At 47.5% G+C, this 14294-nt stretch overlaps 1 protein-coding gene across 1 annotated transcript in view; it reads right to left on the bottom strand.

The window, feature by feature from the left end:
* LOC311143646 (contactin-associated protein-like 5) overlaps window positions 1-14294 on the bottom strand; it is an 80368-nt gene that overhangs the window by 14168 nt on the left and 51906 nt on the right. Inside the window, exons 12-18 of the mRNA XM_084179515.1 lie at window positions 13942-14061; window positions 12295-12495; window positions 10418-10574; window positions 9796-9923; window positions 9412-9582; window positions 8495-8713; window positions 8141-8380 (exon numbers count right to left, since the gene is read on the bottom strand). Of these exons, the coding sequence (XP_084035641.1) occupies window positions 8141-8380; window positions 8495-8713; window positions 9412-9582; window positions 9796-9923; window positions 10418-10574; window positions 12295-12495; window positions 13942-14061 (1236 nt within the window). The remainder of the gene's footprint in view (window positions 1-8140; window positions 8381-8494; window positions 8714-9411; window positions 9583-9795; window positions 9924-10417; window positions 10575-12294; window positions 12496-13941; window positions 14062-14294) is intronic.

Here is a 14294-nt window from a genome sequence, read left to right as displayed (position 1 = left end):
AAGTGAGGGCATAAATACACAGGTGAACAGGTAGACACAGGTGACACCAATAGGATAATGTTTAGTCCAGACTGTGAGTGAGGAGGTTCCTAAAGATGTCAGAGGATGACACCTTGTGGGTTGCTCCGGAACTGCGACCCCCTCCTGTAACAGTACCCCCTGACAAACAGCCCCAGGCGTTCACCTCGGCGCCTCCGGGTGAAGGCGACGGAATGTTGTTATCAGGCCTGGGTCCAGAATGTTCCTCCTGGGCACCCAGGACCGCTCCTCCTCCGTAACTGAGGAGCGATGGGGTGAGGTTGTGTTCCTCTAAGTGGGGAGGTAAGCTTGGCTTCTTTTTTATATGTGTTGAGTAAAGCTTAAACCATGCATTTAGATTGTAGGTAGGTATTGTAGTTAGGTATTGTAGGTAGTTTATCCAGGTAGTTATTGTAGGTAGTTATTGTAGGTAAGTATTGTAGTGTATTCGGCTGAGCCCGGTGAAGCAGCAGGCTAGCTAGCTAACCCACTACCTGGACCATTAAAGCTAGCTAGCTAGCGGGTAGCAACACCGTAGCCACTGCTAGCTGGCCAACTATACCAGCTAGCATACTGTAGCAACTAAATACATTTCAATGGAACGATTTGATCAGTGTAAAGTTAGCTAGCTACATAGTTGTCTTGGTATCAAAGACAAAGGTGTAGTATAGAGAAACTATCGAGGTTAGCTAGCCAGCTACATTTTCAAACTGTCAACACCGCAGCCACTGCTATCTAGCCAACATTACCAGCTAGCAGTACTGTATCATTTTAGTCAATGAGAATTTTGCAACGTAAGCTTCACTTTCTGAACATTCGAGATGTGTTGTCCACTTGTGTAGCTAGCATGACTGACTTCGTGCTAGCTAGCCAACGTTTAATTACTTCTGCGTTATGAAAGGAACTAGACACGGACATGAATGATCCATTGGTAGTTTGTTGTAACCAAGTATTGGTGCTAAACCGTGTGTTATTGGATGCTAGCATGCTAGTTAGCTATGGCGTCATAGGATACAGTGCCCTGAGTGGTTTTCACAGAAGAATACTGTACCAAGTTAGCTAGTTGAATAAACTAAGTTAGTCTATTCCTGGAAACATTGAACAACTGTAGTTTACAGCAATTATAGTTTCTAAAGTTGAAGTTGGAAGAGTTGTATTTGAGTGTTTCAGTGAAAGGTTAGTGAGGGAGGCCTCGCTTCCCCAGATGTTTAGTTAATTTCATTCCGATCTCCTTTGCATTAGTGTAGCCTTTTCTGTAGCCTGTCAACTATGTTTCTGTCTATCCCTGTTCTCTCCTAACCGCACAGGCCATACAAACGCCTCACACAGCGTGGCTGCTGCCTCTCTAACCTGGTGGTCCCTGCACGCACGACCCACGTGGAGTTCCAGGCCTCCGGCAGCCTCTGGAACTGCCGTTCTGCGGCCAACAAGGCAGAGTTCATCTCAGCCTATGCTACCCTCCAGTCCCTCGACTTCTTGGCGCTGACGGAAACATGGATTACCACAGAAAACACTGCTACTCCTACTGCTCTCTCCTTATCTGACCATGTGTTCTCGCATACCCCGAGAGCATCTGGTCAGCGGGGCGATGGCACAGGAATCCTCATCTCTCCCAAGTGGACATTCTCTCTTTCTCCCCTGACCCATCTGTCTATCTCCTCATTTGAATTCCATGCTGTCACAGTCACTAGCCCATTCAAGCTTAACATCCTTATCATTTATCGCCCTCCAGGTCCCTTGGAGAGTTCATCAATGAGCTTGACGCCTTGATAAATTCCTTTCCTGAGGATGGCTCACCCCTCACAGTTCTGGGTAACTTTAACCTCCCTACGTCTACCTTTGACTAATTTCTCTCTGCCTCCTTCTTTCCACTCCTCTCCTCTTTTGACCTCACCCTCTCACCGTCTCCCCCTACTCACAAGGCAGGCAATACGCTTTACTAGATGCTGTTCTTCTACTAATCTCACTGCAACTCCCCTCCAAGTCTCCGACCACTACTTTGTATCCTTTTCTCTCTCGCTCTCCTCCAACACTACTCACTCTGCCCCTACTCAGATGGTAATGCGCCGTCGCGACCTTCACTCTCTCTCCCGCTACTCTCTCCTCTTCCATCCTATCATCTCTTCCCTCTGCTAAATCCTTCTCCCTCCAATCTCCTGATTCTGCCTCCTCAACCCTCCTCTCCTCCCGTTCTGCATCTTTTGACTCTCTATGTCCCCTATCCTCCCGGCCGGCTCGGTCCTCCACTCCTGCTCCGTAGATTGACGACTAATTGCGATCTAACAGAACAGGGCTACGGGCAGCCGAGCGGAAATGGAGGAAAACTAGACTCCCTGCCGACCTGTCATCTTTTCACTCCCTCCTCTCTACATTTTCTTCCTCTGTTTCTGCTGCTAAAGCCACTTTCAACCACTCTAAATTTCAAGCCTCTGCCTCTAACCCTAGGAAGCTCTTTGCCATCTTCTCCTCCCTGCTGAATACTCCTCCCCCTCCCTCTCCCTCCTCCCTCCTTCCTCCCTCTCCCTCTCCCTCCTTCCTCCCTCTCTGTGGATGACTTCGTCAACCATTTTGAAAAGAAGGTTGACGACATCCGATCCTCATTCATTAAGTCAAATGACACAGCTGATCCTGCACTACCCTATGCTTTGACTTAAATTTTTACATTTTAGTCATTTAGCAGACGGTCTTATCCAGAGCGACTTACAGTTAGTGAAAACATATATATATATTTTTTATACTGGCCCCCCATGGGAATCGAACCCACAACCCTGGCGTTGCAAACGCCATGCTCTATCAACTGAGCTACATCCCTGCCGGCCATTCCCTCCCCTACCCTGGACGACGCTGGGCCAATTGTGCGCCGCCCATGATTCTCCCGGTCGCGGCCGGCTGCGACAGAGCCTGGATTCGAACCAGGATCTCTAGTGGCGCTGTTAGCACTGCGATGCAGTGCCTTAGACCACTGCACCACTCAGGACTTCTTTCTCCTCTCTCTCTCCAGATGAAATCTTGCGACTTGTGACGGCCGGCCGCCCAACAACCTGCCCGCTTGACCCTATCCCCTCCTCTCTTCTCCAGACCATGAGGTAAGGGAGACCTTCTCCCTTACCTCACCTCGCTCATCAACTCATCCTTGACCACTGGCTATGTCCCTTCCGTCTTCAAGAGAGTGAGAGTTGCACCCCTTCTCAAAAAACCTACACTCGATCCCTCCGATGTCAGCAACTACAGAACAGTATCCCTTCTTTCTTTTCTCTCCAAAACTCTTGAGCGTGCCGTCTTTAGCCAACTCTCTTGCTATCTCTCTCAGAATGACCTTCTTGATCCAAACCAGTCAGGTTTCAAGACTGGTCATTCAACTGAGACTGCTCTTCTCTCTGTCACGGAGGCTCTCCGCACTGCTAAAGCTAACTCTCTCTCCTCTGCTCTCATCCTTCCAGACCTATCTGCTGCCTTTGATACTGTAAACCACCAGATCGTCCTCTCCACCCTCTCCGAGTTGGGCATCTCCGGCGCGGCTCACTCTTGGATTGCATCCTACCTGACAGGTCGCTCCCACAAGGTGGCATGGCGAGAATCTGTCTCCGCACCACGTGCTCTCACCACTGGTGTCCCCCAGGGCTCAGTTCTAGGCCCTCTCCTATTCTCTCTATACACCAAGTCACTTGGCTCTGTCATATCCTCACATGGTCTCTCCAATCATTGCTACGCAGACGACACACAATTAATCTTCTCCTTTCCCCCTTCTGATAACCAGGTGGCGAATCGTATCTCTGCATGTCTGGCAGACATATCAGTGTGGATGACGGATCACCACGTCAAGCTGAACCTCGGCAAGACGGAGCTGCTCTTCCTCCCGGGGAAGGACTGCCCGCTCCATGATCTCGCTATCACGGTTGACAACTCCGTTGTGTCCTCCTCCCAGAGGGCTTCAACTGGAAGCCAGTGGAGTGTGCAAAGGACCTTGGCGTGACCCTGGACAACACCCTGTCGTTCTCCGCTAACATCAAAGCGGTGACCCGATCCAGTAGGTTCATGCTCTACAACATTCGCAGAGTACGACCCTACCTTACACAGGAAGCGGCACAGGTCCTAATCCAGGCACTTGTCATCTCCCGTCTGGATTACTGAAACTCGCTGTTGGCTGCGCTCCCTGCCTGTTCCATTAAACCCCTACAACTCATCCAGAACGCTGCAGCCCATCTGGTGTTCAACCTTCCCAAGTTTTCTCACGTCACCCTGCTCCTCCGCACACTCCACTGGCTTCCAGTTGAAGCCCGCATCTGCTCCAAGACCATGGTGCTTGCCTACGGAGCTGTGAGGGGAACGGCACCTCCGTACCTTCAGGCTCTGATCAGTCCCTACACCCAAACAAGGGCATTGCGTTCATCCACCTCTGGCCTGCTGGCCCCCCTACCTCTGCGGAAGCACAGTTCCCGCTCAGCCCAGTCAAAACTGTTCGCTGCTCTGGCACCCCAATGGTGGAACAAGCTCCCTCATGACGCCAGGACATCAGAGTCACTTGAAACCCCACCTCTTTAAGGAATACCTGGGATAGGACAAAAGTAATCCTTCTACCCCCCCTTACACCACCCCAAAGAAAAAAAAAAAAATATTGTAAAGTGGTTGCCCCACTGGTTATCATAAGGTGAATGCCCCAATTCGTAAGTCGCTCCGGATAAGAGCGTCTGCTAAATGACGAAAATGTAAATGTAAATGTAAACTCCAACTTCCTGGCACCCCCCGGATGGCTGGTGAGGTCGGACGCGTGCGCCCACTGAAGCACTCGCGAGCGCGCAGCCTTGGGTACATACATCCTCTCCGATGGACCTCTGCCCGTATCGGGCTCCCGCCGTAGCACTGCTCTGACCAGCCTATCGATTCCCTACGAAACTGAGGCAGCAATCAGGGTGTTGGGGACAATGGGGTCATCCCTCTCCACCAGGTCCACAAGGTCGAACTGCCGGGAGAGCGCGTCAGGCTTGGTGTTCTTCGACCCCGGACGGTATGAGATTGTGAACCAGAATCTGGTGAAGAACAACACCTGAATGTAGGCTAAGTTCTTATTGTCAGTCCATACGACGAATGGATGGGTGGCCCCCTCTAGCCAATGCCTCCACTCCCCCAGGGCGAGCTTGACCGCTAGCAGCTCACGGTTCCCCACGTCGTAATTCCGCTCCACCGGGGACAGCCGATGGGAGAAAAACGCGCAGGGGTGGGTCTTACCGTCCGTGAGGAACGGCTGGGACAGGATTGCTCCCACCGCAACGTCTGAAGCATCCACCTCCACAATGAACGGTAGGGACGGATCAGGATGCCCTAGGACCGGGGCCGATGTAAAGCGCCCCTTAAGCGCATCAAATGCATTCCCCACTTCCGGGGTCCAGGCGAAGGAGCGCATGCTCGTCTGGGTGAGGGATATCAGCGGAGTGGCCAGAGAGCAAAAATTGCGAATAAATCAGCTATAAAAATTAGCGAACCCTAAAAACCTTTGTAGTTGCTTGAGGGATGAGGGCTGGGGCCAATCCAGTACCGCATTGACCTTGGCTGGGTCCATTCGTAGGTCCCCCTGGGTGACGATGAACCCCAGGAAGGAGACTGTCTCTGTGTGGAATACGCACTTCTCCGCCTTGACATAAAGCTGGTGATGGAGAAGGCGTTGGAGGACCTGCCGAACGTGCTGCTGGTGTTCACTCATGTCCTTTGAAAATATTAGGATGTCATCCAAATACACGAAGACGCTGTAGTCGAGGAGGTCCCGGAGCACGTCATTGACCAACACCTGGAACACCGCTGGCTCGTTGGCTAGACCGAATGGCACGACTTGATACTTGTAATGCCCACTGGGAGTGTTAAAAGCCGTCTTCCACTCGTCCCCCTCCCGAATCCTCACCAGGTTGTAGGCATTTCGTAGTCCAGCTTGGTGAAGACTGGGGCTCCCTGCAACGACTCGAATGCCTTCGTCATCAGGGTGAGTGGGTAGCGGTTCTTAACCGTGACGTCGTTGAGCGCCCGGTAATCAATGCACGGCCGCTGCCCACCGTCCTTTTTCCCCAAGAAGAAGAAGGTTTGGACTGATGAGTGGTCGGTGGTTACCGGAACAAGGCGGAGGCGGAGCCTCCCTTCAGGATGAGCCTCCCCGTGGACCGGTCTATCCAGGGTTTGTGGACGACCAGCCAAGGGTGCCCGAGGACGAGGGGACACCGGAGAGTCCACAATGAAAAACTGGCTATCCTCCCATAGCCCCCCTGCCACCCGGACACGCACGGGGACAGTACGCCGGGTGATGAAGCCCAACCCCAACGGCCAGCCATCCAGGCCCATGACCGGAACCGGCTCGGAGAGGGAAAGTAAAGGAACGCTCCACCCTTGGGCCAGCCCCGCATCCATCAGGTTTCCCACGGCCCCCAAATCCACCAGTGCATGCACCCGATGCGCAGTTAGGCCCACTGAACCCTGACGGGACCGTCCAGTCGCTCAGGCAGCTCCCTGAAGGAGAGTTCGTCCTTCATCCCATCCAATAGCCCCTGCACGTAAAGGACGACCAGGGCGGCCTCCTCCCATCCTGCCTCTCGAGCCTGGGTCCGGAACACCACGGAGTAGTCCGCCACCGAACGGTCACCCTGCCGACAGGCTGTGAGATGCCTCCCGGCTTCGTGCCCTGACACCACCCGAGAGGTGTCGAACACCTTGCGTAGCTCCCGGGTGAATTGGTAGGAGTCGGAGAACACCGGAGTTTGGCTCTCCCACTCCGTGGTAGCCCAGAAAAGGGCCCAACCTTTCAACAGAGTGATAATGTAGGCCACCCGGCCCTGCTCCGTCGGGAAGGAGGAGGGTTGTAGGCTGTATACCAGGGAACACTGGGTGAGGAATTCGCTGCAGCCCTCTGGAAATCTGTCGTACCTCTCCAGAGGTGGTAAGCGGGTTCCCGCGATGTCGCAGGCGAGACTGGAGACGCCGCTACTGCGGCTTCCGCGGCTTCCGCTCCGCCGGCTGCCGGGGCTGGTCCGGTGTCCACCCGGCTCTGCATGGCGATCGTCAGCTGGCGGAGATTCTCGGTTATCTGCTGCAGGCTGCGGTCGTGCTGGTTCAGCATAGCTCCCTGCATTGCCAATGCGCTACGATACTGTGCTGCCTCCGCTAGGTCCATATTGGCTCTGTTTTCTGTAAGGGTTGGTGTGAGGTGTGACCCAGGTGCGGTGCAGGATACACAGTAGGCAGTAGGCATAGATGGTGAAACAATGATCTTTACTGGTGGTCCCAAAACCAGGATACAAAATAACGGACTTAAGGCAAACTTATAGGCTCACCATTGAACTCGTCATCTTTCTTCTCGAATCCGGAGGACATAAAACAATATAGAGGTAAGATAGATATCGATTTTGAGACATGACATGTATTTTCTTAATATTTTTGTATGCACTTTTCATATTAATGTGAAATTCCAGTTATTTATTTTTTATTTCTCTGAAAAACAAGCGTATCTCTGTGAAATGTCAACGGAGCACTGAGCGAACAGCAAGATTTTTATTTTCAAAGTCTTTTACATTTTAATTCAGCTCGTGTCATGTTAATGTTGTTTTTGTGACCCACGGCAACAACTTTGCAGAAGATCACCACAACATGTAAAATCCTCAAAAGTCGCTGGGAGAAGTGGCACTGCTCTATCCACAGAGCTCGGTGCTTATAATTGGATGTATTAGTTTACGAAATCCAACTTTTTGGATATAATGTTCATGATATGTTAGAGAAAGACCCCACTGAACGATTCAGAACATGAAGAATCATATTTGTCTTGGTAAAATGTATTTTATAATATAAGGTGGACACCCTACTCTGAGCGATGTTAGATTTCGGTTAATGTAAAGCAATATTTTGCAACAGAGGGCTGTTGTGATATCTTACAGCTCTATGTTAATCAACTTCTCCTGATTGCAGCCGATTGCACTTCACTACTTTACAAACAGTGCATGTTTTGTGTGTATACTTGAAGTTACATGCTGCATGTTAGAATCATAGATTCAGTGTCAAAACAGCATCAGAATGATTAGATGAAACAACATTACAGCTAAATTAACCCCAAGGATTAATCACTATGTTGACGTTACTTTAAGATTCACACCTTCCTTGCAGGAGGGTCCTCCGTAAGCAGACTGGGAGCAGTCACAGACGTAGCCGCTGTTCTTCTCGATGCACCTCCCTCTGTTGTGGCAGAGACGGCTGGAGCCGCTGCAGTGGCCGGGGCAGCCGGCACTTACCCCCGGGGTCATCTTAGCCCTCTCCTCCAGGTTAAAGGTCACGCTGTTTATAGTCAGAGTTCTGATGCAGCCCAGGAAGCCCCTCTGCCTTGCCGCTGTTCCCCCTGGAGGAGGGACAACAGGTTATAACTAATTAATATGGCTTTTCAGTGTTACAATATGTATAACTGCTCTATGTACATATTAATCCACAGAGGGGCTGTTCACCATAGCCCTACCCACAAACAGCTGGCTGTTGAGCCGGAGGCGGAGGTGTCCATCAGACGGGGCTTCCAGGAAGCGCAGGGGCAGCTGGTCCACCTGCAGAGAAGCCTCCTTCACGCTGCGCTCCGCCCTCAGATAGTGCCACTGCCTGTCATTCAGGGGCACGTGGGACTTCACGGCCAGGACCACTGGCCCGTTTCCCACATCAAAGGAGAACGTCACCACAGAGGGAGCTGAGAAAACAAAAAGGGGACACAAGCTGACAGTCAGTCAGGTCAGCATCTGAGACTCCTCTTTTCTATGCTACACAATGTAGTTTTATGTCGATGGCATGCAATGTGATGCGTTGAGACTTAGAAGGCTTTGATGACCTGTATGGTTTTATGTAGGGCAGAGTTGACAGCTTGTCAATACTTCTAAATGCGCCTCACATTTCAAAAGCTGCAGTTATTTCAATGCTCCAAATGTCCTGTGAGAGAATGGACTCTTACAAAAGACCTAAAGAGAAGCTTTTACAGATACATTTTGAGCCCAGCAACTATGTTGCCCTCCTCTTTATGCTCTTTAGTACATTCACAATGTAGTTTGACCATTATTTTCTTCAACAATTAATTCTATATTCAGTGAGCATATTCTGATTACATGGTTGCCACGGAAAGTGCTATTAGAGGTTTATTTGACAGCTTGATAATAGAGCACTGTGTCTGTCATTAGGATTACATTATGCAGTTCAGGTCAGGAGTGACATGTTGCAAATTTTTCCAATTGCATGTCAAATGTAGGCTACTGTAGCTGGGAAGTGCTTTCATCAGAAAATAGAATTCTGATGATTTCACACCGCTGGCCTTCTCCAAATGGATTCTGGTGTGTGTGTGTGTGTGTTTACAGTATGTGTGTGTGTGTGTGGGGGGGGGGGGGAGCACAGACTCACAGCTGAGCTCTAGTCTGATGAAGTGCTTGAGGCCCAGGTTTTCCAGAAAGACTCCTGATGGGATGCTGGTCTTGAAGTAGAAGGAGATGTCAGTGCTGAGCTCTGCCTGGAGGGTCGGGAAGTGCAGGTAGGATGACTCCTGGTAGAAGGACGCTGCATTCCACACAGACTCTAGAAAACAGGAAATACACATTTCTTCTTAGAGGTAAGTCTTGACTCATATAAGAAGGATATAAAGATGAGTGAAAAAGGGTTATGTCTTGGAACTGAGTGGAGCGTTTGAACATACTCAATATTTAATCAGCATTTGGCCTGGAAAAACAAGGATGTCCAAAGGGACCATCTGTAAGATACAATTTTTACAAAATAGAAGAGTTCACCTACTGTCACCATTACAACGCAGTGGGCCAATTCTGTAGAGCGCCTCAGAGCCTGTTCTGTTGGTGTCTCCAATCACGATCTCAGTCACTGGTAAGTGCTCTTTGTAGGAGAGGACTCCTGTGTCATTAGCCCTGCAATATACAGCGAGAGAAGCCTCTTCATTTCACAACAGATAAACTAATCCATTCCTCAGTCAGCATTGCCTGGAACTTTAGAGTAAACACTATAAAGATGAGGTGATCTATCAAGGTCTGGACGGGTGCCTCAGGAGATATGCAAATGAGGTTCCCCAAATTCAAAACTACACAGGGACACACTGGGTGAGAATAAATGTAGGCAACGTCATTAAAGTTAAAGATAAAGTGTGTAATAAAGAATATCATGATAAGATCTGCAGTTGAAGCCTAATACGTTTTTATAGTAATTTATACCTTCATATAGTCATTTTACATTACAGCAGTTGAATTTGGATAGAAATATCCCTGTATTCAAAGTTCTATATAAATAAAGTAATGCATTTAAAAAAATTAGAATAATGGTCACTAGACAAACCCAAAGGCCTGTAGAGCATATTGATCAATGAGCAGCCCAGTAGATACACAGAGAGACATATTTGCCTTGTTACCTTGAGTCTGTGTCGGCATCACAGTTACAGAAGTAATTCATGTCCATGCAGTTTTCCTCCAGGCTGCAGGAGCACTGCTGAACCCCCGGCAGGAAGCCACCCCAGTAGGTCCGTCTCTCTCCACCCTGGTCCACCCACCAGGACAACGGGGTACCATCTACAGCAGAGCACAACATAGTTCATACAAAAACAAGCAATTATAGCAATGCAGTAAATGAAAAAAATATATATAGGGAAATATACAACTAAGAGAAAAAGCTTTACAGTAGCTAGTTATACAGTTAGTTCAAACGTATAACTATTGGATCAGATAGACACATAACTGTCCAGATGCTTAGAAAAAAACGGCACCGTTTTTGGAATGAAATCCTTGGAATACACAATGTCATCCATATTCAAATATAACAATTACCCTGCTGGTCAGTGAGACTCAGACAAATCCTATTAGAGACCAGCTAATAATCCAGGGGTCATCTCTGCAGTATGGCTATCTGCACAGTGACTGTGATTAGAGCCATTGGCATCTGTTGGCATCCCATGGCATTGTGTCAATGAGCCCTCAGTGATGCCAGTCAGACATCCAGGGCTCATTTCCTGGAGCATCTGTAAGTGGCCCTGCTACAGCCATCCGTCACACAATATGACTCTGCATTGGAGACACTACAGGCCTGCAGGGAGCAGTCCCTCAGCTCTCAGCTACTATCAACACATCTGCATTGTGCATTGCGGATACTTGATGTTGCATGCTAAACCTGCATACATTATATACGCCCTTTCATTGACCTTACTCTGCAAGAGGTTTTGAAATAAACTGCAGTACAATATTGACAGTAACAGTGTCTCTTATTGATCTAGTGTTGCTTGCTTATTTAGTAAGAATAGGTCCCAGTGTTGGGCAAGCATTTGAAAGCATATCAATACTTGACACATTTGTTGTTGTTTATTGTTTTGTTTTTGTGGTCATGACAAAGAATGTGCAAATGTGAATCCTTAGTATTCAAACTGCATATTGATAGATAATGAAACGGTATAATGAAAAGAGAAGACGAGTCAAAATTACATTGTCATCGTGGATGGTAATTGGTATTTTCTTGTCATATTACAAGCTGCAGATGTTGTCTGTGCCCAACACTACAGCCACATAATTAAACAAATGAAAATGACAATTTAATAAATTAATAACAGTAATCAAACATATTTAACTAATGTGAACCATATTCCATGAATGCGTATAGGTTACGCATGCATGACGTTGTGGTGTCTGAGTTCACAAAAAGCCACTTTTAATCATGCAAATTTACATAAATCCATGGGCCAAATTGGTCTAATAATAAACAATTTGTGAATTGCTATTCATTGAACAGCTAAGAGACATGGTGTGTCTGACAGAGGGGCTGAACATCATTCATCTTCTATAGAGAATATCTGTGTTCAAGCACGACAGCCAGCAGAAACAACCTATTGATGTTCCATCTGAAACTGTTCATATATAGCCCAAAGAATAACATTTTTATTTTATTTTGACCCACTGTGATAATGAACTTGTTTATTTGCACGCACATGACAGCCGGGGAATCAGGGAATTCAGCACTTCATGAATTTTTCATGATTTAGGAGCAAATGTGAGATGTCTGGGAGACCGTTTGCTCCCAAAGCAATTGAAGATGAATGCTCAGAGATATGCTCGGTGGTAGCCTTTCAAGTTATTGCAAGATAATGGGAGAAATGGTTGAGGATGGAGTGTATATTCACATGCTCAGGTCAGAATCAGTTTCATTCTCAGAATACTAACCATTTATATTAGTGAACAGGTCCGTCTGGGACCATGTCTAAGTTTGACGTCATAGGACGAACAGGGTGCTATCGACCCAACTCACCTCTAGTGTTGAAGAGGTGGGACTTCCTGCAGCCGTACATCACTTCCTGTTGACACTGCTCTGACCCGGCCACGAGGGCCATCAGTTGTTCAGGTGAGGCGCTGTAGTTGAACTTCATAATGTAGGGCTTCTGGAGTGTAGAACCTTGGACCCTGACTGGATCTGTGCTGTTGTGGGTCACCACTGTCCACACCTTGTCTTCTACACACAACATGGAACAAAAGATGTCAAACCTTAAGACATTTTGACCTGTAACATGCTGTACATTGTGTGCAGAGCATGTTGGTTGTGTCATATTTACCCTTTTGATTATAAAAACATTGGATATATTCACAAGCTTTGACTTATACAAGCCAATACCCAAATAAAATAAATAAACATGTTGAATTAATTATTGATTAAATTGATTAAATTAAAAAAGGGAGTTCCTGCATGTACACTGTGGCGTGTCCAGGGGGTGGCCTAGGCTGAGACCCCCGAATGTTACAGTATAACTCGCACTCTGGATGGCACTTTCAAGTGAATTTATTGCTGTATGCTAACACCCTTATATAAAATCCTGACCTTCAATGCAAACACTTTTGGAATTGATTCATTATTTATTTGAACAGGGAAACGTACCAAACCTAAACTGAAGCATTTAATGCATTGAAACATCATACTTTTATTGTAGAAATCCACCTTGCATCGATTAAGGTTCAAAATGTTATGACCCCCTAAACTGGGTCTGTGCCCCAACTTGGTCACCCCATTCAAAATGTTCTGGACACGCTACTGCATGTACAATAATCCACAGCCAAACAAGATTTCCTGTAGGCTCTCTAACCAAGGATTAATAGCTTGCAAAATGAATTGAGGTGAGGACTCCAATTCATTTCCATCCCCCTATTTTGTGTATTATAGGGAATTCTGTTTACCTTGCCTGAGAAGAAATCCTCTTCCTCTTCGTGATTATTCACATCCCAGTTTGTCAAGCTGAGAGTTATTTACATCTCTAATGGATTCTTTAATTGAGGTCAACCTGAGGCAACTCCATGCAACATTATTAGGATTTGTGGCATGAAAAAAGGAAAATACATTGTGATCCTGAGCCAGACTATCAAAAGGCAGCAGCAGCCAGCCACCTCCGTAATGACTTAAATGTTGCATTAACCTCCGGAAAGGTCAGAGCTGTAAGCTCATGACAGCAATGTGATGGATATTGTCTTGTATGCCAGCGCCCAGGCATCGAGCTCCCATTCCTTTACTCTGTCTGTGAAAAGTCTGAGCCCTGAAGGTGAAGACATGACACAGACTTGAATCAGAGCTCTGGTCTTCTTTATGTGTATTCACTTTTGCGATTGTGTCATTTTGCACACTTTTGCACAAATAATGTCTTATTTACAGCAGACATTTTGGCAAATCTTTATTTGGAGCTATCATTGTAACCAGGGGCTGATTCCATGTCTAGTAACCCTAATGGTTTTCCACTTCATAGCTTGGCTGTCAGTTGTCAGTTGTGCTGTGGGCCAATACAATGTGTCTGTAAGTGACTGAATCAGATCTTGTTTACTCTTTCTCTCCTCTGCTACGATCTCAGAGTTCTTGTGGGATTCAGGAGAGTGCAGAGAGGTGATGACTGGGCTGTGTGCCCCAGTGGCAGCTTACCTGTCATGTTGCAGTAGACCTGTGTCGGCCCCAGAGGACCACTGCCATCTGGATCAACGGAGAAGTAGCCTGAGGAGCTGCCGGTCAGCCTGTAGGCCTCACATGATGCCTCATAGATGGCTATAGACGAACACAGATATACATAATGCTCTAAAATGGCTGACAGAAATCTCAGTGAGGAAGTTAAAAACTATTTTAATGGGTAGCATGTACATAATTGCACAGTGGCTGGTAAACATTTAGCAATAGCACTGAGTGGTCAAGCTCTAAAACACAAAGACAACCACCTTCACAAAATATGAATATAATATATGGTACATTAATATACATAAGTGACATACTTCTTACAATTT

Source organism: Coregonus lavaretus, assembly GCF_964263955.1.
Source record: "Coregonus lavaretus genome assembly, chromosome: 16".
NCBI classification, from domain to species: Eukaryota; Metazoa; Chordata; class Actinopteri; order Salmoniformes; family Salmonidae; genus Coregonus; species Coregonus lavaretus.
This window is presented reverse-complemented; position numbering and strand designations above follow the sequence as displayed.